The 13,026-nt window shown below is 38.8% G+C and overlaps 1 protein-coding gene across 1 annotated transcript in view; it reads right to left on the minus strand.

Annotated features, from left to right (window-relative positions):
• The window catches only part of LOC126034221 (uncharacterized), a 104,622-nt gene that overhangs the window by 15,274 nt on the left and 76,322 nt on the right, over window positions 1-13,026 (minus strand). The window contains exons 52-62 of the mRNA XM_049791672.1: window positions 11,718-11,799; window positions 10,953-11,090; window positions 10,059-10,221; window positions 7,853-8,093; window positions 7,381-7,402; window positions 6,425-6,742; window positions 5,262-5,375; window positions 4,721-4,849; window positions 4,073-4,234; window positions 2,002-2,166; window positions 726-891 (exon numbers count right to left, since the gene is read on the minus strand). Of these exons, the coding sequence (XP_049647629.1) occupies window positions 726-891; window positions 2,002-2,166; window positions 4,073-4,234; window positions 4,721-4,849; window positions 5,262-5,375; window positions 6,425-6,742; window positions 7,381-7,402; window positions 7,853-8,093; window positions 10,059-10,221; window positions 10,953-11,090; window positions 11,718-11,799 (1,700 nt within the window). The remainder of the gene's footprint in view (window positions 1-725; window positions 892-2,001; window positions 2,167-4,072; window positions 4,235-4,720; window positions 4,850-5,261; window positions 5,376-6,424; window positions 6,743-7,380; window positions 7,403-7,852; window positions 8,094-10,058; window positions 10,222-10,952; window positions 11,091-11,717; window positions 11,800-13,026) is intronic.

Raw genomic sequence — 13,026 nt, forward strand, 5'->3', positions numbered from 1 at the left:
ATTGTCAGCAACATGAGTTTGAGACAACTGTCATACCACCACATCTACCTGGTTTGCATACAAATCTAATGTAGTTGAAAGGTGGATGAGTCACAACGGAAAGCACGTGCAGCAGGTCTCATTCCATCGAACTTTAGTCATCTAAAAGTTAGGTACAGTCAGCCAACAGCCCTGTTTCCTCTCTGTTGTCAGTCAGAACTGACTGCTGCTGAGAGAATCACCTGCAGAGGGTGATTTCATATGCCCTGTTTCATACACCTGTTTCAGCATGGGGTAGAGTCAGCCTCTGGAGGTGCTCTTCTCTTTCCCTTCATTGAAATTTAATGTAATGATTATCTTAAAGGAGGCACACAACTTTAAGATAGCTAAATCAAGATGATATGAAGCCTATCTTCAATCACCATCCATTATAATCCTTCCCTGGCTAGTAATCATAAAAATGTCTCCCAAACTGACCTTTGTGTAACAAGTGTTAAGCTTCAGCTTTTCATTATCTGAAAGACCATAGCTTGAATCGCCATGAAACTCAGCTAGCTTGGTACTAGAGAGACACAGCCTTTCTTCCTGCCTCTTCATACCAATGACAGCTGTGAATCATAGAATCCCTAGAATATCCCAAGGTGGGAGGGACCCATAAGGATCATCAAGTCCAACCCCCTGCTCCTTGCAGGACTACCTAAAACTAAATCATATGACATAAAAGTGTTGTCTGTGAAGGTACGTACCTTTCAAATACCCCATGTAGTACTGAAAACACTCCTTTCCTTTAGAAGCAGCTAATTTTACTTTCTCTTTCTGTTCAATAATCCCCTCCACCAGGATTTGGCTCTGAACGGATGAGGAAGTAGCAGTTCCTGTCAGGCCTAGCCAAATATCTTCAAAGGCTCTTAACTGCAGATATAAATGAAAAACATTTATTCAAAGCCACCACACAGAATTAATGAATGTTCAGAGATGATGCTCAAATATCAGTGTTTCCCACAGAAAGATAAGCAGTGAGGGAAATGTTTTCCAACGCTTGTGTACTGCACAGGAGTTACACTCTTAAGAGAGGCAGAAGCATTAGAATGATTGGCTCAAGAGCTGAATGACTGGATAGCACGAGGCTTGTGGACAAAATTTTAATGCTAGCAGTGAAAGAAACATACTTTAACAGTCAATTCCCTGTGAGGCTGCTAATTTTTGCCATTTATTCCAAAATAAAGAATAGAGAAAAACCAAGTAGAGCAGCTGATACTTCTTTCATCTCCCTCCTTTCTAAAGAAAGAAGTAAATATAACTTAGTATTTGTCTTAGCCTCTTAGTGATTAAATCATCATCATTCTATTAAGATGTGGCCTGTTGTCTCAGTTACGACAGACTACCCAGATTACTTCTGATGAAGAGCTTGGATGGTGCTAACCACATTACTTTTCTGCTTGACTCTGTTGCCACCATCAGCTTCCCCACCTTACTCATTTCACAGAAAATTAAGAGTAAATGCAAAATACAGGGGGAGAGAAAAAAGTACGAGATTTGCCTCAGGATGAGCATCATATTAGCTGTTCTGTGCCTTTCTTAAGGCCAGTTTTTTTCTCCGGTAAACAATGCTTTGTATAAGTCTCACCCCTTGACACCCCCCCCCCCCCCTTTTTTTTTTTTTGCTATGGTGCAAAAAACCATACCTTACCAAACAGACTGGTCATGCTGAAGAAGGTGAGCTATAATAAAACATAGCCTCTTAAAACTTTTATATATTCCAGTTGATATACACTTACTATATTTGTCACTGAGCTCTGCAGATAACTAACGTTGGTGCCTTCCTTTCTTTCTTGATCATACTGCATGTATGTTGCATAACTGCTCCTTTAAAAACAGCACTAAAGAAACCAGGAGTATTTTATGCTGCCTGTACTTGCCTGCTGTTTTAACGTCACTGGCTGCACCTGATCAGTTTAGAAGATACATGGCAGTAGGCCTTTAAAAACCAAAAAACAGTGCCACTAAAATAAAATAACTCACTTCAATTTCCAAAGAATAGTTCTTTACATCAGCTGTACTCTGATTTTTTAAGGATACTCCAATCAACCCTTCATCTCTCCTATGATCAGCAAGGTGGACTCTGCCCTCTGATTGCAAAATGATGTCATCTTTGTTGAGCTGGTGTTTTCCAGAGAAAACAATTACCTAAGTATGAACAAAAAAGGTGTTAAAAGCTTAATTCTTCCAAAGAAATGGGCTCTATATAGAGTAGTTAGAGGTTGTACAAGGTTAGCATTCTCGTGAAATTACACAATGAAGTGAGGAACAAAACTTGTAGTTTCAGAAATCAGCACATCCTCCTTCTCACAGCACTGTCTTACTTCATTACATCTTCAGTTTCTGTGGTATAACAAACCATGTTCAGTGATTACAGCCTAAGACAAGATGAACAGCTGGAATATAACTGTATTTTATTAAAACAAGTCCAATTTTTTTTTGGTCTTATGCTTCTCAACTACTTTAGCTACGCATTTTGATGCATGCCTTTGCAGAAAAGGATCCAAAAGAATACACAGTCACCTGATTTTGAAGGGACACGCATATACATTTTTTTGCATTATAAACAGGCTCTAACACATCTTGGTCTTGGAAAAAGTTTTCACTGGCATCAAAATTTGGCTGCTGTTTCCCATTGCTAACAGGGTGTGACCTGCTCTGACAGTAAATGAGGAAACCAACTGAGATGCATTTTATCTACTGGCAACTGGAATGAGACCACATTTGTTACAAGTTCAAAGTTTTGTGTTTGTTGTGATTATCTATAGGCAACTCTGGGGTCCAATGTGCACCTAAGGAAGATCATGGATGGGTCTTCGGTTCAAAAAATAAACAACTGTGAGGTTACACTAAGGTTCAAAAACCCATTACTACCAGCACAGCAGCCAAAAAACCCCAGTAAACTTTTACCTACAGGGGAAGGAAAGCATTTTTATTCTTCTCTAGTTTCCTTTTTGATCACTTATGAGCCTGTTTTGATATTCTCCAGAAACATGAAGTTAAAAGACCTTTGAGAGAGGAATAGGAAATAAAGAACATGGAGGAAGTGGGAATGTTTACAATCATAACAGGACCATAGAATGTACTACAGTGACAAACACAACCTTTCTGCCTAACCCATCAAAAGACACTGTTTCTTTACGGTTCGTTAAGTTACAGAAGTATGGCAAATCTTGTGAAAAGTTGCAGCTGAGGAAAACTGAGTCATGAAACTGTTACAAATATTCTGATAAGTTAAAATTTTATATAAGCTGGGTTTGATCAAAAGGTAAAGATTGTAGAATATAGGGGTTTGAAGCTCGCAATGTAGTCATCGAAACTTAGGAACATACAAAATGTGCTGTATACAGTCATAAGAAAATAAGTATTGTCTAAAATTAGTTAACCATAGAAACTTCGACCGATTTGTTAGTTTGTAGTGTTTTGTCCTAAGAAACTAAGAGAGATCGTTATGGACCTTAGTTCTGTTGCTTAGAAACCCCACTTTGATCAAGATTCCAGTTAGTGGAATTAAGTAAGATTAACCAATGAATGTTTTAGTATAAGAATATTGAAAAGGTGGTGTGACTGAGGGCCAATCACTAGAAATGTTAAATTCAAGAATTAACACTGAATGTACTTTTATGTAAATCTAACACATGATGGCGAAAATCGTACCGCGCAGAATCACATAAGAGAGGTCAACTATCGGACAAAGTGAGGAAGACTATGGAAGACCACCAGAGGGCTTCTGAAGACCACCAGAGACTTCACCATGCCTGCATAAAGGGACATTTACATATGCTAATGATTTATCAGACAGTTGATGATTATGTATGACATTTCCAGAAATTTAGTGAATACGTATAACAGGTGTGTATTTAACCTGCATGATTAAACCAGACAGGTGCACACACTAGGTGGAGTGATCCCCTGTGTGCCCAGTGCTGCAATAAAGAAGTGCCTGCTTCTTAACTTCTCATTGCTGTTAAGGAGTTTTATTCCAGATTTTGGTAACAAAACCAGTAATTACATTTAAAGTGAAGTAGGCTCAAGATATTTATGTGAGACTTACATTTGGAAGGTCACAGAACTCAAAGCTCGTATAATAGTCCAGGCAAGACGAGTAGTTTGTTTCTATTTTACCCAGAATCTTCTGTTTGGTGCATGAGGTCAGGAAAATATTTTCCAGAACAGCTTCTAACTGAAATTTATCAGGATACAGGAATTGAGTTCTCTGCAATGAACCAAGAAAACAGTTAAAATGTGACAACAGAATCTTAGACACTCCTCTGTGCGCAATCATCCCATCTCTCAACATCACCCTGTCTGCGTGCTGGCTTTTTTTATTCTAGTAGCTTCATGGTTTCAACCTAACATTTCCAAAATGTAACATTTCCACTTGCCAATGTTTTGGCTTATCAGGACAGTTACTAGTCCCCATCCTACAGAATTAACAGGTTTGCAAATTTAGGGCACAAGTGAGGCCTCTAGTTTGTAAGAACTCATTGTTTTCTTAATTATGCTACATTTAGCTTTCTTCCTATGCAGACAATATGTAAAAGGTAAAAACGTAATAACGGTATTTCACAGAAAGTGTTACTCTGCAGAAGCTTTCTTAAAATCCACTCAAAATTACATACAAAAACTAAATAAATTCCCATCTATTAAGAACAGCTTCCATAAAAATAGTGAGTTAACAGATACAACTGCCTTCTCCTACCTCATACGTTAAATTGTGCTTGAATTTTTTGTCATCCCAGTTCAGATCTAGATATTCATTAAACAATGCTGATCTTTGCTCTAGAGACCCACATGCATGCAGTTGTTCCAGACTTAACACTCTCTGAAGCTGGAAGAGGGAAAAAAATTAAGACATACATATTAGTAATTTTCTAAAAAATATGTTCACTATATACTAAAGTATATACTAAAGTATATAGTATTTTTGCTTTCTGGGCAAAAATACACTACTGTGAGAACCCCTGAATGGTCTATACCAATAAAAGACTGCTTCAGTCTCTACCAAGAAACCTAAGGCATTGATGATTCTGTCCTGAGGGAGAGCTGCATCCCAAATACAAACATATCTGGCAACATGAAACACAATTCTTCAGAGGTTTTCTTTTTATTCCTCTGAGACACGAAAAGGTTGACTTCAGATAAAAGGTTTTCATATGATAGCAAGCGCAGAAAAAATTCAGTAAGACTCAAAACCAGAAATTTAGCTACAGCCATCCCTTCATAGCCTCAAAGACTCATACCTGACCTGAAGAGAGTGTCATACAGCCATCCCAGGCAGTGATGTTCACCTTTGATTTATCCTCCAGGGTCAGTCGGATGTCAGCGGGCTGCCAACCATTCCCTGATAGCTGCAGCTGAAACCAGAAAAGGATTTGTCCAGTGAAGCAAGACTAGGGCTAGCAGAAGAGCCTGCAGGGTGATCTAGCAGAATGAGCTCCACTCAGTGGAGAAAAAAAGAAACACAATTAAAACTGCAACAGAACAATGCTCAGCTCCATGTGGCCTGGAAGCTCAGGGCCTTAAACACACGGGGGAAAACTGCACTTTTACAACTGAGGCAACAGAAGTCGTTCTATTATCTTCTCTGGAAGCTGCATTGGGTCAATCATGCATAGCAATTGACACCAGTGGAATAATGACACTACAAGAGAATTTATTCCTCTAAATATGACGCTTGAGACGTATTGACTACTTAGTGAAAACAACCTGAGAGCACTCTGTAGCACCACTACGAGTACCAAAAAGACTCCAGATGAACAAACAGAACACTGCACAGTGTGTGCAGCTTATTATTGAGCAGAAAGTCTTCAGCCTCAGCAACTGGAGTGTCTTGGCCCACGCAGTGCATTTTCAGACAGAAAATATTCTGTAGTCTTTGATCATGAGGTATGATTTGTGGAGTTCTTCCTCTTTTTCCCCATATATGCTTTGCAAGTGCACCTCACAGCTGTATTCTAAAGCCTTTCTAGTCTCGCACGTTTTCACACTTGCGTTGCAATTTCCTATATAGTCCAAAAATTTAGGTTTGCGCTGCATGGGTATTGAAGGATTCCTGTTTGGTTTTGTTGGGGTTTTTTTTGTGGAATAGGAGTTTGTTCATGACTTTCTGGACAAAATTTGCCTCACTTTCATTGCTAGGCTGGCTCCTGTGCACTTCTGGTTTCTTGCCATCCAAAATGGGTCAATGCTAAAATTGCAAGACAGATACTGTCAGCTAGCAACAGTTATGCTTTGAACAGGAAACAATGCTGGTAGTTTGGACACAAGGAGATAATAGCACTTGGTGCTCTTTACATTCTTCAGGCTGATAATCTGGTTCTGCAATTCTTTGAGATGAAAGGCACGCTAACAGTAAATATAGTATTACAGCTTTGTATTTTGCAGCCCTTTCTCTTGATCTCACCTGCTGGTTGTACTTTCTGCCTCTTCTTTCTGACAGAGAATGGACCTCCAGTTGCTTCAGAGTGTAATTAAAGGGGTGGGCAACAGTGGCTCTGTAGTTCATACGGTCTTTTCCAAACTTCAGAGAAGATGACACTGATATCTGATCCATATCAACAGATGTAAAAGGAACTTGTGAAATAAAACACCTCTCACATACTGAACTCAAACATACACCCAGTAAGACTTCCCAGTACCTTTTCCTCAGACGAATTATGTGCATAATAAAGTCCTTTTTGAAGTAGTAAGGCAAATCAATGTTCAAATGAGGACATTCTTGCTACTTGAACTTCCTACATGACACAGCTGAAAGTAGAACTATTTTCTGTATTTTACTAAAATCATGAACCATACTTAAGTTTTGTGAGGCTTAAGTTTGGTCTCATATTAAGGCACTGTAGGCTCCACTGCCGCAGAGTGCTTAGATGCAGCTTGCAAAGTTGAAGCACAAGAAAAAACATTTGCAGAATCAGGAACTAAATTCTGTAATGCTGCTGGGAGCAAAATATTTTTGTGGCAATTTAAATAGTGGTGGTATTTAAGTTGTGGTAATTTAAGTAGTAGTACAAAAATACATTCTGTACAACTTCTAAAGTAAATTTTGGAATTTTAGAACTTTTTAAAGACATTAAGAATTCTAGTCCTTTTTGCAGGCAGATTTATGGTTTTTTATGGTAACATTTTACACATTGACTTTTATCTTTACTTTATTCAGAAAATAATGTAATACTCAGCCAAGGTGCTGCATTTCAGATGCACATATAAAGATAGCAGTTAGTTGCAAGTCAGTAAGCTTCCCCATTTAACCACATTTGAAAATCAACTTACCCAAAGTTCTTCTAGTTCTGTGGGTTTTACTATCTATATTTTTAAAAATTAATGCTGACTTACTTCAAGAAAATAAAAGCTGGTTTAAACTGTTCCAAAGTTGTCATTCTTACTAATAAAGAGGAGAACAAAAGAATGAAATACAAAAGAGCTTCAGTTGAATCAGTAATGCTGAAAATACTAAGCACAGGTACGTGTCACACTTCTATGTGGGTAAACATAGCACATAACCATGCAACAGGTAGGTGGTTCATCCTTTTCAACCTCGCACTAATGCTCACACTTACTTATTTGTTTTAGATTTTATTTCTTTCCCCCTAAGCTGCTTTAAACATGATGTTTGTGCTATTCTTTCCATCTACTCTCAAAAATTGTCCTAGAGCCTATCCAGTGCTTTGAAAGATATGCATTTCATTGCCTTTGGTTATGCTGCAAGCTGTGGGGTTACTGCAAACAAAAAAATAGTATGGCCTGAAAATGCATCCAACAAGAATATCAGCTGCTCGTCTTCCATAATCATAGCCTTTTATACATCCAAGAAGGAGGAAAGTTTGCCTCCTACTTGAATTCCCTGGCTTGCTTAATGTCTTTAAAAAACCCACAACAAACAAAACACAAACCCCCCCCCCACTTGATATTCTTGTAATTCTCCCGACATTTATTTGCTCTGGGCTGTTGTACCTGGTCCTTCTCATTCCAAATGACAGCAAGATCATCCCGGTGACTGCGTGCTGAATGTTTCACATATAAGTTGACCCTGGCATGCCATGGGAAAGGGATGGAGAGAGGATGGAAAAGTTCCACTACAAGGAAAAAAAGCAAGTAAGTTTTCCCCATACAAGGCATAGGACATATTCTCCCACAGGTAGCAGGGCAACAGTTGGTTCCCAGAGAAAACACGGTCTTTTTTCAAACACACACGTGCACCTACCCAACAGCCACAATGACTTTAGTGTACTGATTTCTGCTGAATATGAAGAAAAGTAAGGGAAAACAGGCGTCCTCTATTTACCAGCAAAACAGTAATTACCTGCAATAATCAAAAGATTGATACCTACACCCAAAGCAACTTCCAGCAAGAACAGCCAGGAAAGTAATCTTTATGAAGCTGAGATGACCTTACACTGGAAGAGGAACAGCTTACAACTCTCAAACAAGTAAGTGCAGTTATTTTCTTTCTTTTCAGATAACATAGCCTCAACATAAGGGTTTAGCACCTCAAGGTAGTGCCAGCGTGACCAGTGCTCTCTGCAGTACCCAGTGCAGTAAAGAAACAGAATTTATTACAGTTTCTGAAAAAAGCCTCAGAAATGTGTGGCAATAAATTAACAAAAAATAAAATTATACCCAGGAGGGACAAAAACATACAAAGCAAGAAGAATACAGAAAAATAAACAAAAATTAACTTGAAATGTTTTTGCTCTCCAAATTCAAAGTGATACCTGGGCAACATTCAGAAAAAAAATGTTATCTGAAAAACGCCTCAGAAATGTGTGGCAATAAATTAACAAAAAATAAAATTATACCCAGGAGGGACAAAAACATACAAAGCAAGAAGAATACAGAAAAATAAACAAAAATTAACTTGAAATGTTTTTGCTCTCCAAATTCAAAGTGATACCTGGGCAACATTCAGAAAAAAATGTTATCTGTGATATGTGCCTCTTTATACTTATAGTGCAGTGACTGAAGGACAAATCTGAAATGTAGGCCACCTCAAAACCCTTTCCCTCTCTCAACTGCGGGAGATCTGCATTTAGGTACCCACTTCATAGTGAGCAACCTGACCACTGGATTACTGGGTATTTGAGGCTTAATCTTCCTCAAGCTACAGGTGCACTTGTGGATCTGGGGGCATTTCTGGCTAGCAAGTCCAGGTGTACACCTCACACACGTGGCAACCTCACAGCGTAGTAAGACTACAGATCCTATAAAGCTCCTCCTCAGCACCTTGACTCCTCCTGGAAAGAAATACATACGTTTCTTTTCTAGTACTTTCTAAGTGGATCCTTAAGTCATAAAATTACAGAACCAAGACCCTGATCTACACTGCAGAGTGTACAACTGCTCATAGTACATGTACTCTCCCCTCTCTCCCACCGAAGTTGGTTGTGTTTGTGAAAAAAATGAAACATTCACTGGCACAGAACTATGGAACTATTTTATTCAAAATGGAACCATCAGGAAGAATAGAGGGAGAGCGCCACACACTGGGATTTCTCATTCAAATCACTGCTCTGAGTGAAACCAAATGCAGATGTGAACCACAGTCAGCCACCTCCCAGCTAAGTATCCTAGCAGTTTGGCTAGAATGAAAGTAATTGCGATACTTTATCTTCTCTGTTTACAAATGGTATTTAGTCCAAAACTAGTTCCTAGGTTTCCTTTGCTTTTCATTAAATATTTAAAATATTCAAAAGCGAATATAAAAATAAAACCAAATGTTTCATTTAATCCAGAAAACTTCTGAAATTTGTTGTAAAATAACAACAGATATTTTAACTTGTTAATGACTTTCCACTCTGGCCAAACTTTTCCCTGGAACTACTGAAGTTTATTTAAGCTTTACATTCCATATCCACAAAGCAGAAATAGTGTTCTGAAGTGGATGTTTCTAACAGCCAGACTTATCATGAATTTAAAGCAATTAAGATCTTGGAAGGCCTGGATTGAAACCCATTTGAATATGCATTTTGAAATCGGATTTATGTGGTTTAGTTTATTTTATAGTCTGCTATCAACATTGGCAAAAGACTTGAGAAACCTACCCTGAACATCATGACCTCCAGGCAACTTTGGGAAGAGTCCAGTGTAAGTGCCTGTTACCTTTATCTCTTTGCCATCCCACAGAGCAATGTGCCTCAGCATACGTGTTCTGTTGCCTTTTTGGTAAACCGTCATAAACACAAGCTGCCTTGGAAGAATTTTTAACTAAAAATGAAAGAGGGGAAACATATTAAATCCCAAGTTCTCTGAAAAGTTAAAAACCTAAGTGTGCAATTTTGATACTGTAAAGTCCTGTGGAATCTAGCTTTAGAAATTTGTTTATAAAAGGTCTAGAACAATGATAAACTAAAGCCCACTGCTTTTGTATAAGCAGCTGTTAATTTCTAGCTGACTTCATTTCTACAGCAAGTCATCTTCTCAAATAATGGAACATACATGAACAACTGGGTATCCCCTTTACAATAGTCTTTGCTTACTGTATGCTTTGATTTTCTATCTCTCTTTTATCTCGCTGAATAATTCTTACAACATCAAGAGCCCCACTATTACAGAATAAATCCAGCAGATAGCACAAACGATAATAGCTATTTGTGACATCTTTTCTTCCTTATTTAGAAAAAGAAATGTGTGGTACCTGCATAATAAGAATTGGCAATTGCTCAGTTTATAACTTTATTTTTCTTATTTCTTATATATGTGCTCCATCTATTGGAGCAAACAAATATAAATCAAACAATAGTTTGTACTATTGGACACCCAACTAACCTACAGTTGAATGTTTGCTCATGCTACTGGAGAAATCAAGGGCAAAACACCTCATAGCAGCTGGAGCTGTATTTGACCTTCACTGTTTGGCAGCCAGCATCCCGAGTGCCACACTCTAGAAACAGGGCAGTCACAGCTTGCCTTTTGCCGTCTGAGTTGATGATACCAACCTGTGACATTGTCTGTATTATTTCAATGACATTAGTGTAGCTGGTTCCAGTGAAAGTTAGCTTAGCTGTAACATTGAAATCCCTTTTTTCCATAGTGAGGTAGAGTTTGCCTTTTGCTTCAGACATATCATAATTTACCTTTTCAAGTTTCCATTAAAGGCGGGGGGGGGGGGGGGGGGGGGGCGGGGGGAGAGAGAGAGAGAGAGAGAATAAACTTAAATATTGTGCTTGCATTCTTCATACAGTATGTTATATTATGGTCCCCAGGACCTAAGAGAGATCTGTTTTTCCCTTATGTTCACATTATGGAAGGCACAGCTACGGAATAACATAAACTGAACAACATGCATAAGAAATTAGTCTTTATGTAAGCAGGAGTAACTGTGCTGCACTTGACTGACAAACAACCCCTTTCATCTTCCTTGCTTATCCTTGCTGTTGTGTATTTCTGCACTGCAAACAGCCAATATCCAGAATTGCTTTCTGCCCAGTCTCTCTTTTCTTAGTAGCCAGAATAATTAAAAACATTCATGAGAGGAGTCTACCAGAAGTCATAATTAACGCAGATGCATGGAAGTAGACTCGAATGGAATGAATCCTTTCCAGTAGGTTGAGATTGTAAGCATCTTTGAAAACGTGAACAACCACAACAACAACAAAAAGGTCAGAGATACTAGTACTAGAAGTAATGCAGTTTGACTCCTAAAATATTAGACAAGTCTAATTTGTAGTGATGTATGTGACAGACAACTTGTAGACAGTTACCTTAGAAGACAGTTCTGCTGCACCAGGGAAGTACTGTAGAAAGACAGGATGCGTCTGGAGTGCTTTTATATTCAACTCTTCACTAAAGGGAAGAAATGTACTTTTGTTCAACAATATTTCAGAAAGGCCACTCTCACTGACAGCACAAGTTCATCTAAGTAATCTCTAAGTCTGTCACAGCTTTTAGAGTTACAAATTGCAATACCTTTCACTGAATGCTTACCCACCTAACATTTTTTAATGCATACAAAGGTAAAGGAGACCAAACAGTAGTGCAATCTCTGACCTCAGTGAAAAATCTGCATACACATCCCAGGGACAGAATGTGGCCCACTGGATCAGAAATTACTTTGGCTAGTAATTTACTAGCCATAGTAAAAGCATCAGCTTTTTAAAAATGAGATAGGTATTTTGGAATCTGACTTTGCAAGCATTATCACGGTTTCCAGACTTAGGATTTACAATTCTTAGAGAGTTTAAAAGAACATAGAAGACTTTTCAGTGCAAAGCTCTTTTGCTAGAAATTTAAGAAATATCTGAAATATCCCAAGGCTGAAAATATTACACCTCTTAAACACCCTCAAAAGCCTACAGTTTTGTTTATACACCATACCAGATATTTCTGTTTAGACACTGTGCTGGTTTTGGCTGAGGTAGAGTTAATTTTCTTCATAGTAGCTAGTATGGGTCTATGTTTTGGATTTGTGCTGAAAACAGTGTTGATGATAACACAGGGATGCTTTAGTTATCGCTGAGCAGGGCTCACACAGAGCCGAGGCCTTTTCTGCTTCTCCCCCCACCCCACCAGCGAGGAGGCTGGGGGGGCACAAGGCGTTGGAGGGGACACAGCCGGGACAGCTGACCCCAACTGACCCCAGGGATATTCCAGCTGGGGGAAGAAGAAGGAAAGGGGTGATGTTCAGAGTGATGGCGTTTCTCTTCCCAAGTAACCGTTAGGTGTGATGGAGCCCGGCTTCCCTGAGATGGCTGCATACCTGCCTGCCCGTGGGAAGTGAATGAATTCCTTGTTTAGAGTTGCTTGCATGCGCGGCTTTTGCTTTACCTATTAAACTGTCTTTATCTCAGCCCATGGGTTTTCTCACTTTTCCTCTTCCAATTCTCTCCCCCATCCCACCGGAGGTGTGAGTGAATGTCTGCGTGGTGCTTAGTTGCTGGCTGGGCTTAAACCACAACAGACACTGATTATCAGACTTTACTTCTGAAGTAAACAATTATTCTATTCATTCTTAATTTCTTTAAAGAACTTTGAAAATTTTTAGAAGACAGAAAAAAAATTTGAGAAATTAGC

The sequence above is a fragment of the Accipiter gentilis genome, chromosome 33, assembly GCF_929443795.1.
Source record: "Accipiter gentilis chromosome 33, bAccGen1.1, whole genome shotgun sequence".
Lineage (NCBI taxonomy): Eukaryota > Metazoa > Chordata > Aves > Accipitriformes > Accipitridae > Astur > Astur gentilis.